We start from the raw sequence: 17,188 nt of genomic DNA, 5'->3' as shown, positions 1-17,188 counted from the left end.
AGTGAACTCAGGAGTGAAATAACAGTGAATTAAACTATTTCCAATTTTGCTGGGGTTGGGATGGCATCACATCACATCCATCTGTAGAGTCTATAGACCCCCCTCCCTTCCCGCATGGACACCCGCTGGTCCCCGGGCCCTACTTTGGGAACCACCGCAATCGAGGCATCCCACATCCCACTATATGTTTTTGGGAGCAGGCGCCCACGTGACAGGGGAAGCAGCAGCCAGCTACCACACACACACACTAAACACACACACCCCGCCGCTGCTCGTCTGATGCAGGACGGAGAAGCCAGCCAGCGGGGCGGACAGACGGAGGACTCGTCGCGGGAAGAAACATTGACCCACACGCGGTGAGACGAAGAAGAAAGCCGCTTCAGGAGGAGAAGACTTGTGCAGACCGGCTCTCCCCCTCCCTCCTGACGCCCCGGCCACACACACACCATGGACGGCTATGCGCGGACAGAAGATGAGCTGTTCTCCTCGTGCCTGCTCAACCTCACCTGGGAGACTTGCTACGAGCAGGTAGGACGCGACTTCAGCTCTCCTCCACACCGTGATGAAGCCTGTTTGAGCCTGCAAACACGGCAACACATGCAGACTGACCAATGTCACGACTCATGGCCGGTTAATAAATAAATAATAAATAAACAAACAAACAAGTTGCAGGGATATGCAGACTGACGGTAGTGAAGCAGCACGTGACGCGAGGCAGCAGCAACTTCCTATTTGGGCTTTAATTGATTGAGTGTGAGATCAAGGTGTTTGACTCGTACGGTATCCCCCCTCCCTCCCCTCCCTTTTTGGTGTTTATTTTGCAACTAGGCCTATTCCAAACTTGCGTTTCATTACAAACCAAATGGAAAGCAGCCGACTATAAGCGCCCCAGTGTCTCTCCAAACTACTTTTCTAAAAGGTTGCCTTTCGAAAAGTTCCACAGGGATCAAACAACCACTCTCTCTGCCCTTGAAATCAATAATGAATTAACCTAGTAGTAGACAAAATACATCTTATGCCAGGAATTCTATCAATAAATTAGAGAGGCAAACAGGAACTTAACATTCATTTGAAGCAACTCAAATGCATCTTCTGTAAAACAGCTTGTATGCAGTGCCAGGGCTGAGTGATGCTTTTTCAGACAAGAGAGGATAAGACCCTTTCATATCTGTGTCCTGCTGAGACCCACAGGTTGCCAGGTAGATGCTGAAATGGGTTAAAGTTAAGTCGTTAGGGACGCACAGATATGAACACTTTGGCCCGATAACCTATATTTACCTATATCGATATGATCTGTATACAAAACAAGTTCCTATCCACCTTATTTTTGAATGCCCCACTGTAAAAAATAATTGTGGGTACAAGGTCCGGTTTAACGTGACTTATTGTTGCAGCTTGCCATTTCCTTTGTTATACTCGGCTGCAGACCCGAATTATGAACCGGAAACTGGAGGACGTTATAAAAGTTGGGGGTCCGTATGGAAACAGTGTTACTCGAAATGGTTAAAAGTTCAATCAATTTGGTCATTCAGTGGCGTTTTACTGCCATGTAAAGTAACTATTACGCTAGCCGCTAGCATTAGCCACAGTAGCCGACTACCCACAATGCATTACGTTATCCCAGCACCCGAACGACACGGCTGTAGAGCAGAATGGCTCTGCTGTAAAATCCTCAGACGTTTGTTTTGTCAAGTTAAAACCATAGACTGTAAAACAGTCTATTACACCGGAAGTGGAAGAAGCACCCATCAGGCATCATGGCAACTAGAAATAAGGTGGATAGGCTATGATAATCATATTTTGTACATGCTGAAAAACACATTGTGAATTTGAAAAACCATTTGGAAAAGTTTGATTTATCGCATTGCTTCCTATCAATATGAACAGTTTGGCCGTAACTGATAAACGGTATTAACATTAGGGGTGGGGGGGAAAATCGATTCACTTAAGTATCGCGATTTTTAATGTCACAATTTTTTGAATCGATATTTTATTCCAGAATCGATAATCGCATTTTTTCTGTTTATGTATGAAATGTTACCACTTTCATCCAGCACATTAGAGCGCTTCCCTCTGCTCCGTGGCTCATACAGCCAATCATGTACCTTGTTAGTACAAGTGACACGGAAACAGCCAATCATTTAACAGACAAACTTCTGCCCCCACTCACACACAACTAATCATATCCCTTGATCCAGAGCCGAGAGTCCCGACATTTCCTGGATGCAGCACTGTCGAGTTGCAGCAAAATAGACGGTTTGTGTTGTACTCTGAAAGGGTTTTTCCCCCCTTGAATCAAATTGTACATTATCAGCTTTATTTTAGCATGCAAAAGTAGCGCGAGACCCATTCCTGGCTAATGATCGAGTCTCGCATTTTAGTCCTCCGCTGACGCCACTCGTTTGATCTCACCCTAACCAGCTCAGTGGCCTTGTGGTCTGAGTGTCCGCCCTGAGACTGGGAGGTCGTGAGTTCGATCCCCGGCCGAGTCATACCAAAGACTATAAAAAAGGGACCCATTTGCCTCCCTGCTTGGCACTCAGCATCAAAGGGTTGGAATTGGGGGGTTAAATCACCATGTGATTCCCGAGCGCGGCGCACGCTGCCGCTCACCGCTCCACCAGGGGATGGGTCAAATGCGGAGAACAAATTTCACACATTGTGTAACAATCAGTGGGACTTTCAATTCCTGTTAACGTAACGTGTTAACATGTGTTCTATTAATAGGCGCCCGGGAAATTAACGTTAATGTTAAGACACCAATTTCACAAATACGGACGTCTGCAACGTTACTTTGCAGTGAATTGAGCTGCGGGGCACCCGCAGCTCAATTCCCTTCTGTGAGCAGAGACAAAGTGTTGGAAAGGTTTTACTTATATTTACTTTTATGACTTTATGTATTCTGCTTGGGCGGAGTCTTGATGGGTATATACAACTGATATGGATAAATGTACCGCATTTTCAGCGAGGCAAGGCTTTTTCTCGCCCAACTAACGGCGCGCGGTCCCCAGCGCGGTCGCCCTCCAGCCCTACATAAGCCTATGGCATATTTGTAGTTAAGCAAGTCAAAGCAAAACCCAGGCTTTTCCACACCTCTGATTCACCTAACGTTAACCCTACAACCCTGAAATACACGTCACCAAATGTTTTTTTAGAAGGCTGGCAACGCTAGGCTGTCATCAAAGTAAAACGTCACCATGTCTGTAAATAATGCTTGCAGTTGCACTCAGAGCATGTATGTGTGTGTGTGACAAATTAGACCTACCTGTGTGCCTTGAAAATAAGGTAGTTAAAAATAAAGTGGCTAAATGCAACCTTTTTCTTCTCATGTTTTTTTATGAATAAAAACAGGTAATTCAAATTATCAATAATTATCAATATAGACTGATATGAAAGATGTTATATCAATATACTTTTTAAATATATCGCCCAGCCCTACTCATGATATAATATAGTCTCTAGAAGTGTATGATTCAATTTTCCCATGTTCTAATCTAGTGTAAAAAGCAAACAAACTGAAAAAAGAAAAGAAAAAAAGAAACAAAAATCGCAATAAATCGTAATATCGAATCGCAATAATCGTAGAATCGCAATACTTAAAGTCCCTGGAAACCAAAATCCACAAAAACGTTCTAACTATTAAATTTAGGGTCTTATGTGAGTAATTGTGTGCCTCAGAAAGTAGTAGGCTATGCACCGAGCAACGCGCGAACACACACACACACACACACACACACACACACACACACACACACACACACACACACACACACACACACTCCATCTCTATTTCCTTCTCTCTCTCTCTCCTTCTCTCTCCGTTAACGGAGAGAGAGGTCTCCTCCGAGCAGGTCTCCTCCAGCAGGTCTCCTCTGCTGCAGACGGGACACGCCCACACAGTCTGCGGGAGAAAATACACTCTAAAATCTAATTGATTCTCATGACTTTTGGCATGACTGTCAAACCTAAATTTATATACTTTGCGACGTTCATCATCGTTCAAATTTGGCTGGTGGCTTATTAACATACGTTCCTGTGATGTGATGAACTCAAAATGCTAAATAATAAAAAAATATTTCTGGTTTCCAGGGACTTTAAGAATCGCAATAAATATCGAATCGGCACCCAAGTATCGTGATAGTATCGAATCGGGAGATAAGTGAATCGGCACAGCCCTAATTAACATTACTGTTATTTTGCCCATCGGTCCAATACTGATTGACAAAAGAATGACTAACATCAGCCGATGGCGATACGATTGCCGATACAGTATATCGTACGTGAGAAGTTAAGATCGACGTGACTTTGTTGTTGAAAGAGACTTTGACGCGGCTGAGCAGCACTACAGCCTGGCGTGTTTTTGATCCTATTTCCTGGAGTGTGGAGGCCCTGCTCTGGCAGCTGAGCAGTGCTGTCTGTCTGGAGATAATTACCCAATTCATCTCCCTCCCCCCTCAAACTTAATCAGTGCTGCCTTTAAAATACACTTACGGTGCAGTATGAAATGCTCCTTAATTCACACATTCCAATTTGTGCAATGTGTGAGGCTAAAATCGTCTGCTACCAGGCATGCCAATGAAACCATTCTCTATGAATGCTAAGAGGGCTCCAAGCTATTTAGCAATTTATGCTCAGTGATTGATGCCAAAATATTTGTACACTGATTTTTATGCTAATTTTACTTGAATGCCACCGTGAGTGCCCAGGATATATATACAGGATATTTATTCCTCTGTTATCGGTATCCAGGTTGCAATACAGTGGAGGAGGACATTTAAACAATAAATCTCTGGTGGTTTAGCGGCCCACTGTTATGAATAACAAGTAATCACGAATTAAAGAGGATTAGGCTGTTAAAACCCCAGCTTGTGATTGGCAACGCTAAGAGTCATATTCCAACACTTATTTAGGCACGGAAAACAAAAGGCTTCTCAAACATTATTCACAATTGCAAGACGTTGTGAATGGCATTTAAATGTGCGCCCATTAAGCCCCGACACTGTGCTGTGTTTTTTTTTTTTGCGCTGCGGAATGGACTTGGCACGTGAATAGTGAAGACTTGCCGCGCATTTATAAACTCCGAGACACTTAAATCCTCCATCCAGGGAATGACTCGGCGGAACAGGCGTCGGGTGTAACCATCACATAGCCGACATTCTTCAAGTGTTCAGCTTGAATGTGGAAAATAAGCTTTTTCCAAATTTCAGAGCACATTGATGTTCAAAAATATAGATAATTATGCTTACGCCAGTGTTCACGAATGATGGAAACAAACCTTTCAAATGCTCAAAAAGGCATGTTAAACCCATGCTTTTCTATGCCCAGTTAGGCAATTTAGTTAGGCACAGGAAGAGGGACCTTCAAGGTTAATTAGCATGTCCAGGTATTGTAGTGGTAGATTCCCTGCCTACCAACACGAGGGTCACAGGTTCGTATCCACGTGTTACCGCTGGCTTGGTCGGGCGTCCATACAGGCACGATTGGCTGTGCCTGAGGGTGGGGAGCCGGATTGGGGGTATAATCCTGGTCGCTGTACTAGCGCCTCCTCTGGCCGGTCGGGGCGCCTGGTCGGGGTGGAAGGGAACTGGTGAGAATAGCGTGATCCTCCCACGTGCTATGTCCTACCGGTGAAGCTCCCCGCTGTCAGGTGAAAAGAAGCGGCTGGCAACTACGCATGTGTCAGAGGAAGTACGGTGCTAGTTTTGGCTCTCCCCAGATTGGCGGAGGGTGGAGCAGCAACTGGGGCAGCCAATAGGGCAGCATGGGGATAAATTGGCCAAGAATAATTGGGGAGAAAATGGGGGGGAATCAGAAAAGAAAAAAAATAGCATAACATAAACAAAGAAATGATTGAGGTCTTTCAACAGGAGGTCCCTTACTGGGTTAGAGATTGTGTACGTTTCTATTGTGTACGTTTCTATCTTCCAAAAGAGTGATGGCCTCCTCCTTACGAAGCTTGTGTGCAGTGTCCCAAATTCAGTTGGGCACAGACCACCAGCTCCCCTTAAAGTTTGCTTTTTTCTCAAAAGCAAACCTTCAGAAAGCGGGTCGTCTCCTCGGTGTTACGCCCCGGCCTGGGGGGCTGGGGGAGGAGGGGGGGGGACCTGGCTCAAGACGAAAGGATGGTTCCCCTCCTTCCCTGCTCCCAAACACACCCAGCAAACAAACAGTTTAAGCCCCAAACTGTTTATTGTTGTCATGGGAACAGGCATCAAGTAGTAAACAAAAGGAAAGCTAACACAAGTATCCTAATCAAACTGTTCCTGTTCAAAAAGAACCAAAATCACAGGAGACTTACCTGAAACTCTCAACCAATGAAAAACAGGAGAAAAAGGAATTCAAACAGAAGACCCACCCACCCCTACAAACTCCAGCATGATGCCAGCATGTTGTTAGCCGTGCACATTAGCCTCTCTCCCTCGCTAACTCCTAAGGCGGCTTGGCTAAATGAATAAATAAATAAATAAATAAGGAAGTAAAGGGAATTGTTGATACAGCGCGTCCTTGTGGCCACATTATCTACTCATGCTCGAGCACTGGGTAAAGGCCCTACATTATTCAGCCCAAGACACAGAGACTGGCGAAGAGCTGGGTCTTGCTGTGTGTGTGTGTGTGTGTGTGTGTGTGTGTGTGTGTGTGTGTGTGTGTGTGTGTGTGTGTGTGTGTGTGTGTGTGTGTGTGTGTGCGCGGTGGGGTGACTGCCTCCACTTTTGAAACAGCAGACATGGAGATCACTGAAATACATGAGGGAGAAGGGATGATGTGTGCGCTTAATTACCAAATGAACTCTGTGCTTCTTGCCTTACCACATCTCTCTCTCTCTGTCTCTCTCTCTCTGTCTCTCTCTCTCTCTCTGTCTCTCTCTCTCTCTCTGTCTGTCTGTGTCTCACACGCTCCCCTCTTGTTAGCCTACTTGAGAGGGTTGCTGTCCGTGGTGCTGAAAGTTTCATCACACATTTTGTGCATGCCTCCTTTAAGATTCCACACTCGAATCCCTGCCCCGGCCCTCCCTCGCTCTTCAAAAGCAATGTATTCAGTTTGTCTGGGCAGAAAGTGTGCCGGCACTCAGCAGTCTGCCTCCACAGGGTGAAGCCCATCATTCAGGAGGTGGGAGAGAGCTGCAGGTAGCATAGCATGGCGTGCTCTCAGAAGGTGTGTGTGTGTGTGTGTTTGCTTCACCCTACGGTGTGTTTCATCACGGCGAGGCTCAAGTTACTTTACTACTCACTCACAGGCTGAGTTAAATGAAAGCTGCTTTGTGCGCACTCTTACGTGCAGTATTGGATCCATACAAGGCACTCCACTTCCTGTGTAATGCGTCATTAGCTCTATGTAGCAACTGTGGCTGTTTGTTGATAAATGTTGAGTCCGGGCATCTCTACAGAGCTAGATTGTGTTCCCGCCAACTGCAGGAGAATAGACTAATAATAATAAAAAAACTACTGTAAAAGTGGTATTTGGTGTTTACAGTACTGGCACAGTTAGATTAGAGTCTACATCAAGAGGTTTTCAAAGTGGGAGGCGGGCCTCCCCCCAGAGGCGCTCCAAGCAGTTTCAGGGGAGGCTCAGTGAATGGAAGTGGAACAATATGACATGAGTTATTAAAATTCATAGAATAGCCTAAATGTGTGGGATTTGGTTCAAGAGATAGTCCAGAGATACGGTAGTTTTGGGGACTTTGACAGTTTGCCCCCACTTTCCCAGAGTCACAAACAACTAAATGCATTCAGACAGACCCTCTGTATGTATTTGTTGTCGTCTGAAGTATGTCAAACAGCAACATCAGGCTATGGCTCAATTGCTGAGTGTCTATGGGATCAAATAACATAATCATGATCCCATAGGCATCCAGGAATTGAACGAGTGGGGGGCTCCTTTTTTACAGCTTTGTCTGGGGGGAGGCTCACAGTCTCAGACTTTGAAAACCCCTGGTCCACATAGCAGGTGTTGCTCTCCCAGCTCCCCCACCGCCCCCCCAAAACATCTTGATTAACTGTCGAAGCCCCCCAAAACTTAACTTGCTTCTTTGTCGTCGTTTCGTTTCAGCGTGTGCCTATAATAACCTACTACTCCCATCTCTTATGAGTGCAGTCAGAGGAGTGTATCTGATTTCCATGTTGGCTCTCACCCTTTCTGTTTACTCATCAACAAGTGTGCGCCTGCTGAACCACCTTGCTTTCCATAGCAGCCCACAGGAGCAGGGCCTGTCGCTGCTGTAATGAGAACGCTGTCGTTCCCTCACACAGCCACATATTGCCCAGATATGGATGGCTAATTATCTAATCAAGATATGGATGGCTAATTATCTAATCAAGACTTTGTGAAAAGTGCCGCCACTTATTCACCGCTGACCTGCTAAACCGTCTGCCAGCTTCTTTTTGCGGGCGAGATGTTTACACACTATACTGATCATACGACCGGGCTATTTGTGCGAAGGTTTTAGCCGCAGACTGCTCCAGACAGGAACATGCTTTGCCTAATTGGCCCTCAAAACTTCAAACCCCAGAAGGGAATAAGTCAGATTTTAACTGAAGATACAGCCTTGGTTTTCAAAGACTCGAGTCTGTTGCCTTTAGCGAGTTCTTGAGAAAGTGAAAGAAAGGCGGACAGTTCAGATTTTTTAATAGAGTTACATCTGAGCAACACAATGATGCACAACGTCTCTAGTTATGTGCTTGCTTCTGCCAGTAGCACTATTGACACTGTGGCGCTGCAGTTGGGCATCTTTGATCAGTGTACAGAGGAGAAGGAGAAGTGTGTGAGGGCATCCTCAGTTTTCTCTGTCTCCATTAGGGATGTTTTTTTTATTGATCAATCAATTTGATCAATTTGATGCTTGATCAATCAAGCATTTATTAATTGATTTAATCATCAACAATGCAGGCTATCATGTGCTTTTCAAATGTCTGCTGAAATGATACAGAGGAAAAGGAATGCCAAGCAAGCAGGCCAGTGTAGGAGAATTACATCCAAAAACACAACCGTATTCATTGTAAACATTGTAATACAATATTGAAATACAACACAAGTTTGCTTGGTTGATGAAATGGTTGCGTAGACCTAAAGACAGGTGTAAAAGCCAGCATTTTTATTTTCTGTGTCAAAAGCTGTTTTTTACATAACGATTAATCCATCAATTGATCATTAACGTGACTGATCGGTCGATAAGGAAATTGATTAGAATTTGCATCCCTAGTCTCCATGGTCATTTTGAAAGATGCAACAGTGCAGTTTGACAGTTAGCACAAAGGCGAGATGATCGGGTTAATAATCGACTCCCACTTCTATGACATTAATTTCCACTGAGTACACACAGATATTGAAATTCCACAAGGAGATTTAAACCACCAGGGGGAGCAACAAGTTTTGAATCTCTGAGAAAATACGAAATTAGTCAAATGCAATTTAATGTCAGAATTCGAGCTGATTTAAAAAGAGGTTTTTAGTGTTGAGATACTATTTTATTTATAATCAAATAACTCTCAGCCTAATTTCCAGTGTTTATCAGTGTCTCTGTGAGATGAGTTGCTGTAATCGCAGACAGTATTGGCCTTGCACTGAGAGTCAACCTCACAGCACGGGCGAGGGCAGGTCCTTCAGACTATATGCTTTGATTATGCGCGGGGGAAATGTCTTCCTCAGTCACCGCTGACAATCCGGCGATACCTTGCAAAATCTGAGATGAAAAGAAAACGCAGCTTAGAGTGTGAAAAAGCCTCGCCTCCTCACCGGGAGGCAAAAGTACTCTCTCAAACATTGAATTGTACATCTGAAGTGTTATCAATTCCAGCTGAAACGCGCAGGGCCCCCGGTGGCAGAGCTGAACCTCTTGCGCTTTTGATCGCGCCGGCAGTGCCTGTAAACTAGTATTTTCCCCATCTCTATCTCTGTCTGTCTCGGAGCTCCTCTCTCCTCTCTCCTCCTCCTCCCCCACCAAGGTGTCTGGAGGGGGAGGTTCCTTTGATTATCTCCGCGGCCGATTAATTGCTTTTCTTAACCTCTGCACGGACGTGCTCCAACACCGCCCCGGAGCCCACCGTGCCGCGCGCCCACACGGCCCCCCGCCGCTCCCTCTGCCAGGAAGAAAAACAAAACACAAGCCCTGCCCCCTATCTCCCCCCCCACCCCCTCCCAATTACTGACCTTCATCCTTTCATTTTCGCCTCGGACGCTATCGCCGCCATTATCGGCGTGTTTATTTTGTTTGTTTAGCTAGTTTACGTGGCGCACTGCAGCATTGCCCGGGCGCGATTTGAAGGCGGACCGAGCACGTGTGTGAGCACTAGTTGATTCATTTCTGGGTAGAGTTACAGCACTGGGTGGGCTGAGGAGGTCGTGCGCCGGAGCTCTCATGGGAAATGTATTCCGGGTTGTAAAAAGTGCCGTCGGCACCGTCTGGCTGTGGGTCACTCGGAGAGGCAAGGGGCACATTTTATGCAGGGAATATTCCATTGCCGCTTTTTGAACTGTCCTCATTCTGCGATTAAATAGATTTTGGCCTTGAGTTCCGCTCGCCAAGCAGTTTCTGTCACGTTTCTTTTTTGCGTCATCCCGCGTTGCCTGCATGTGCATCACGTCTCTGAAAGGCCCTCTGGAAAGGTCCCAGGCAGCACCAGCCTCCTCCCGCTGGCAGGAGACTGCCATAGCAATGGCCCGTCTCCTCAGACCTTGGCCCCTTTGTTTTTTAGGACCTCCAGAAAACACGTCCAGGGTCCATCTCCATGATCTGAGGTGCAGACCACCTACCTTCACTGCTTGGACAGCACTGTGGTGGGGAAAAAAATCCAAGACATGGGAGAATTTGATTGCCACAGGAGTAAAAGGGGAAAAAAACTGTTTTAATCAATGTTCCAGTGTTCTTTTTTCTTAGGGACTTTGCTGGTGAGCCCATCATTTTTGGAGCTAACTTGCATGAGAGTTCAAGTCAAGCTATATTTCATTCAGACATAAAAAAGAAGAAGTGCTGATGCTTTTTTAACTGAGGTGTTGGCAGAGTTGTGGAATATCACTTTCCTAGTCTCTCTGGCAGGAGCTTCATCTTAATCCATCTGAGTTTTTGCCCTTTCCTCTCTTTCCAGTTCACTTTTTTCATCAGAGTAAATCCAGACAAACTTAAACTTCTCTTATTCACTTTTGTCACACTTTTTCTTTCTCCCCCCTCCCTTTTTTTTTGGGTGAGTCTAGCCAAATTGGTCCAGGTGTTTGTTCTGGAGTGCACTGTGGGGCTCCAGTCAAACAGAGAGGAGGGAAGCAACGCACACAGACACGCACCAATACGCAAATGCAAAATGCACACACACGCACGCGCGCGCGCACACACACACACACACACACACACACACACACACACGCTCACTGACTAAAAGGCTAGACTCCCTGGTCTGCACGGTATAGTGTGGAGTTGCTGATTTCCCCCATCAGCAGAAAGCCTGGATGAGCTGAGCTAATTGTGCTGGGACGCCCGGCGGGGCGAGAAGGCCCCCTCACGCCCTCGCTCGTCACTTCCTTTCTTACTCCATCCACCACTGTGTCTCTCATCCCGTATCGCCCAGCCTGCACCAAGTAAAACCATTTCAGGCATCAGTATTTCCAAAAAAAAAAATGCTAGATGCATTTTAATATGGGTGAAAATATGATTGAGATGCACTTCTTCAGGGTAAATGATAGGAGCGCTCTGTACTGCTTGATGATGGTAGCTATTAGCCACTGGGTTGAATTATTTCTACTAGAAATATTGCGCGCTCATTTCTAGCGCTGCTCTGAACATGCGCCGTTTTGCACAATTGTGCGCCGCCGCGGAACCGCTCCCCCTTATTATATAGCAGTGAGATACTAAATAAATAATAAATAAATACCTTAGCTCCCGAATTAACATGCTTTTTTCAATGTTTTGCTGAGCCCTCCTTACTCCAAGCACCTCGTCATCTCTAGATTTGTGTGTCTGATTGAACTGCACAAATGAAGCATAGACTGTCACACACAAACCGACAGCGTAATCTCGAGCGAGGAGACAACTGCCGTTTTCCACCTAAATAGAATTACAGGCGTGTGGAGTTGAATTGACTTGACAAACGGCATTGTCTCTATCACAGCCCAATAGCCAACAACAAAAGCAGATTATAGCTGATCCGTTTGAGGGATAATAAGACGTTACCTGGCATCCCGCGGGCCCTGGCGGGCCTGTCGTAAAAGCCACAGCAAGCTGTTGAGACGGAGGCTCCGAGTCGTTCCCGTCGTTTACCTGCACTCGGGGACTGCTTACGGTCGTCACGGAAGCGGCCTTTACCTAGAGGAAGTCGCTTTCATGTTCACACACCCGCCATTTTGTTGCTGTATAGGTCTAATGTCTCATGAAGTCACACAGAGGTGAAATGATGTGTGCTTTTGTGGGTGAAGGTTAGCTTTTCCAGTCTATAAGCCAAAAGAGAGAGTGATTATGCCGGCGCGGACGTGCCTTGGCCTGTGTCTTTGACAACAAGTCCAATTTGTGTTATTGTTGGAGCTGCTTGATTGCGCGCGGTCCATTAGCCTCCCTCTACCTCCCCCAATACAAGTGAGAGCATTTGGGCTCAATGATGAATGCTTGATCACTTCCTGGTGTTACAGAAAGGAGAGGGGGGGGGGGGGGGTTAGAGGAGGAGGGGCATTTTACATTATCTAGGAGATAATTACAAAGCAATCATAAGTTGTGTCCTGTAAAGTGGTAAACAAGCCCAAGTGCTCGTGCGCTTTTCCCCCCAGAATAATTAAAAGTGCCTTTTTCTATTCTATTCCTTCGGTGTCCTTGCCTGTGCTCACTGGCCACATCTTTGCTATAACAAAGTCGGCTTTTTCGTTACTCACGAGTGTTTTTCTGAGTTTACCTGCCCTCTGCCCGCCCGCGTCTCCTATCTTCTCCCGAGCGTTTTCCAACAAGTAACACCATCCCGACCCCCCGATCCGTCTGCCGAAGACTCGGGCCCGCTCTTAACGCAGCCCGAGGAGCTCCGGGGCCCGCCGCTCACCCCGCCTAACCCTCCTCCCCCCTCCCTCCCCCTACTCAGAGTTCTTCCTTTACGGGAGCGTCTGCCGTGGGCTCCACCCCCCCTCTTGGGTCTTTTCCCTGAGCCGTGTCCATAACTTAAGACGCCCGCAGGCTGTGTCACATCACGCCGCTGACATGTAGTCGTTACTCCGCTTCTAACAACACCCAGAATCAGTCAATTACCCATGGAATCGATCAACATAACCCCGGCGCCGCTCATTTAAAAGGCCCAATCAATCTGCATCGGCACATCTCTGTTTTCCTCGCCGCGCCACCGGGGGGCTTTGTGTGTTGTGTTGTGTTGTGTTGCGTGCGTCAAGGCGCCGCGGGTCGGCAGCGTGATGGATCTACTCCGGTGACAGCTCGTCTTCTGATTTATGGCTGTTTATCACCGGAGTGAGACTGGGGTTGACCTCTCGTCTTGGTCGCCGCCACCTCCCATGATGCCTGCGATTGGCGTTCATTCGCTCGCCCGCCCGCCGCCGCCTGATTGCCTCGCTGGCTAAAAAGTCTGCCGCCGTGTGGCGAGAAAATGCGTGTCGCACACGGGTTGAATTTGTGTGTTGGGAGGGCACCTGGCCCTTTTTAAAGGGTTGTGCTCCTATAAGCTCTTAACATTGTTCCAGTCATTCCTTCGGTGGTATACTGTATATGTACTAGCTGGCAGGGTTGTCAAAAGTATTGATAGTATCGAAAAGTATCAATACTGAAAATTGGAATCGGATACAATACTCATTTGCAACAGGTATAAGTTAAACGTTTTATCAGGCCTAGATTATGGAGAATTGTGCGTCTGTCCGTCCATCTCGATAACTTTATTTTTATGCATCTTGATGTGTCGTCACCTGGGTATCGGTATCAAAGTAGAAATGATAGTATCGTGACGTCCCTACTAGCTGGTATGGTGACTTCATTAGTAAATGAAGAAGGCGGCCGTGGTGGATAAATGCTGTGGCGGCAGTCTGTGAGTGCAATGCATGATGGGAGGGGGACGGGACACACCGCGTCCTACCTACCTGATGACACGCCAGCTTTATCACATTGAGCAGAGACATGGTCACCTTACCCCGGGCCTCATTGTGACAGCCAGCAAGTCACTCCAGAGTCCCATTGGAAATCAATAACCCCCCACTCTTTAATTGTTAGGAAAAAAGATTCCCTGTTTACAGCATCACATCATCAGTCAGGACAGCCTGACTTTGATTTTTTTTTGTGTGTGTGTGTGTGTGTGTGTGTGTGTGTGCCTTTTCCTGTCTTCCTCCTTTCCTCTTAACACCTTCTCCTCTGTGGAATGTGCTGGCTGGCTGATTATTTGGTAGATCGTGTAACAGGAGGCGTCCGGTTTTATTTCGGGGGACCTGTTTGATATGCACAGAGAAGCGTTTCTGGTTAACCTCAGGGTGCTTCGGGCGTTTGTGTGTTTTATCTCAGGGAAGGTCGACTCATAGCGAGAGGCTCATGTGCTCACTACTGTCCCCTGTTGACTTCAGCGGCTTACTGCCACACTGATGTGCTGTATGATGAGGAAAAAGGCCAGGTGATGCCAGCCAGTGTTGTCGTCAAGTCAATATATCTGGACTCGGACTCGAACTCGACTCGAACACTGGTGCCATGCAGCCATATTACCTTCTGTCCCTCAAACAACACAGCGATCTGTTATTCAGCACAACACCAATTAAAGGCTGTAAACCTAAGCCGTGACGGTGATGAGGCCGCTCGCTAATTACCTCCGCCAACCCAGTTGGACGGGGGGTTATGTTTTCTCCCCTTTCCATCTGTTTGTTTGTTTGTTTGTTTGTTTGTTGGCGGCATATCTCAAAATGTTATGAATAGATTTGTGCCAAACTTTGTGGAAAGGTTAGCCATGGGGCAAGGGAGAAGTGAATAACTTACAGTCATTGGCCGAAAAGGGGGGCATGCCGGTGGCCATGGGTTCCCCCAAAAAGCTGCATAATTAACTTCAGAACGGATTCACATAATATCATGGAACTTTGTGTCCAATCAGCAGACAGAAGCAGAGGCAAACCCTCCGTTATTGGACCAATCAAACAACAGGGGGGCACTGGAGAGCTCATTTCCTGTGTAGACATTATCCCCCCTGCCACCCCCCCCCACCTTTCCCCCCAAAAACTTGGTGCAGTGGTAGAACAGCAGCCCTGATGGAAACAGATATACTGTAGAGCTGATTGGACATGTGGTGTTGTGATGATAATCAGCTAAAATGCTTCAAAGTTGCTCGAAATAACAGGCGGATCTCATGTGCTGTGTCAGGTCCAGTCATGAAAGTGTGCGCGTCTCCTGATGTGAAACAAGTTGGTAATGGAGACCGAAAGAAATCCAACATGTCAAACGCAAGCCCCCAGGAATAGCGCTGGGCTTTGAAGCCATTTGAACATGCTGGCGAAGCTCTGTATTGCAAGTCACGTGACGCCATGCAGCCCAGAAAGGAAAATTCCCATCCACTTGCATGGGGACTCCGGCAGCTGTTAAACCCAGGGGATTTTTTTCCGGGTGTCACTCAAAGTATAAAACGACTCTTTTAATTATCAACTAATTTTTTATGGGGCATTTTTTTCTTCAGAAGCCACTAAGAGCCGTATACGGGGGTATTTTCTTCTTGTAATACAATCCATGGGTGGGAGGGGTGGGAGACGTCATGGAACACGTCATGGCACACATGCGCACTTCGCCTTGGGCTGCATAGTCAGGAAGTAAAACCAGGAAGAAAAAGCCCCCATGATGGCTTCATGCGCCAATGAGCTACCTCCGTCCGAATGCATGGGTGGGCGTGGCAGGTCCCCTATCCAGTTCTTTTAATACATCCATGGTCAAACGGACATAATACAGTTGCATAGTGTTGTTGGATATTCATGCCTTTCCTATGACAAACCCCCAAACCAAGAAGTTCTCCTACCTTTCCACACTTCATATTGCGTATGTGGCTCCTCAAGCATCGCCTGTTAGAGTGTCACCTGGGGAGGCTCCAAAACTCTGATTAGGCCCTCTTTGGCTAATTAAGTGCTTGGGCCACAGTTGGCCATTTGCAGCGTTTTAATGGAGGGACGTTGCCGCAGCTGTCCTTCATCTGTCATTTATCTGATTTGTGCCCTTTCCGCCACAATTTGTGCCATAAAATGTATAAATAGCCAAAGCGAGCATAGCATTTATTGCTCTCATTAAAGTGACAAGGAATATGGAGCACGCCGCGCCTTCGTATAAGCGATAGCAACGCCTCTATTTTAATTACGAGAGAGAGAGGAGGGAGGGTGGGGGGGGGGGATTCCTGGAAGCATTCCATTTGTAGTAGTGGACGAAATTCCTGGTGATTCCTAGAGAGGGAGAGAGAGAGAGGAGCTAATTATGAGGACGTTGTGGTGCTCTAAAATGCCGCTAGCAGACCGGTCGCTGTTAATTCTCCTCTGTGCTCTTCTCGTTTGCTCTCCAGCTATTCGGGGGAACAGACTGCTTAATTATTTATACCTATCTGTTACGGTATGAAAATCGGGAAGACGCTAACATGCATACAACAGAAGCAATCTAATACCCCCAGCCCCCCCGTGTGTCTAGTTTAGACGTTAACTCTCTCCAAATCCTTCCCTCTGTCACGTAGCAGTGGTTGGGGGAATGGTAGCATCCAGCTGAAGCCTGAACAGATGGCTTATTTTGTGTTCTACCTGCCCGCACGCACACGCGCCTACGCACACCACCATGATCATACTCTTCTCAACACGGCCCAAAATAGACACTCACCTACCCGCCCACTCGTTCACATTGGACTGTTCGCCGCGGGAGGCCGCGGGCGCCATCGTTTCATCAAGTTGTCACGTGTTCATTAAGCAGGGAAAGGCACTGCGGCGGCACCGGGAGTCGTAGCGTGGGCCTACAGGAAATCAGGTGGGCCCTCCCAGATGCTTCGGAGCCAACAAAGTTCATTACAAGCCGTAGCATCACGCACGCGCGCACGCACACACACACACACACACACACACACACACACACACACTCCACTGTCAGACACAAGAACAGCATTAAATTGTATATTGTAATTGTTAAAGCCCAATAAACAGTGGACAATATTACATTCAGATAATGTAAACAATTTAGGCCTACAGTACCTTTGATGATTGCACCAGGAGACGACAGGGACTGCGGTTACATCAGCGT

At 46.9% G+C, this 17,188-nt stretch overlaps 1 protein-coding gene across 1 annotated transcript in view; it reads left to right on the top strand.

Annotated features, from left to right (window-relative positions):
• Positions 1–447: 447 nt before the first annotated feature.
• ppargc1a (peroxisome proliferator-activated receptor gamma, coactivator 1 alpha) overlaps positions 448–17,188 on the top strand; it is a gene marked incomplete at its 5' end in the record, with an annotated part of 355,417 nt that continues 338,676 nt past the window's right edge. The window contains one exon of the mRNA XM_083639737.1: positions 448–528. Within this exon, the coding sequence (XP_083495863.1) occupies positions 448–528 (81 nt within the window). The remainder of the gene's footprint in view (positions 529–17,188) is intronic.

This window comes from Poromitra crassiceps (assembly GCF_964638095.1).
Source record: "Poromitra crassiceps genome assembly, chromosome: 7".
Lineage (NCBI taxonomy): Eukaryota > Metazoa > Chordata > Actinopteri > Beryciformes > Melamphaidae > Poromitra > Poromitra crassiceps.
Note: the sequence above shows the minus strand (reverse complement) of the source record. Positions and strands in the feature narration are given on the sequence as shown.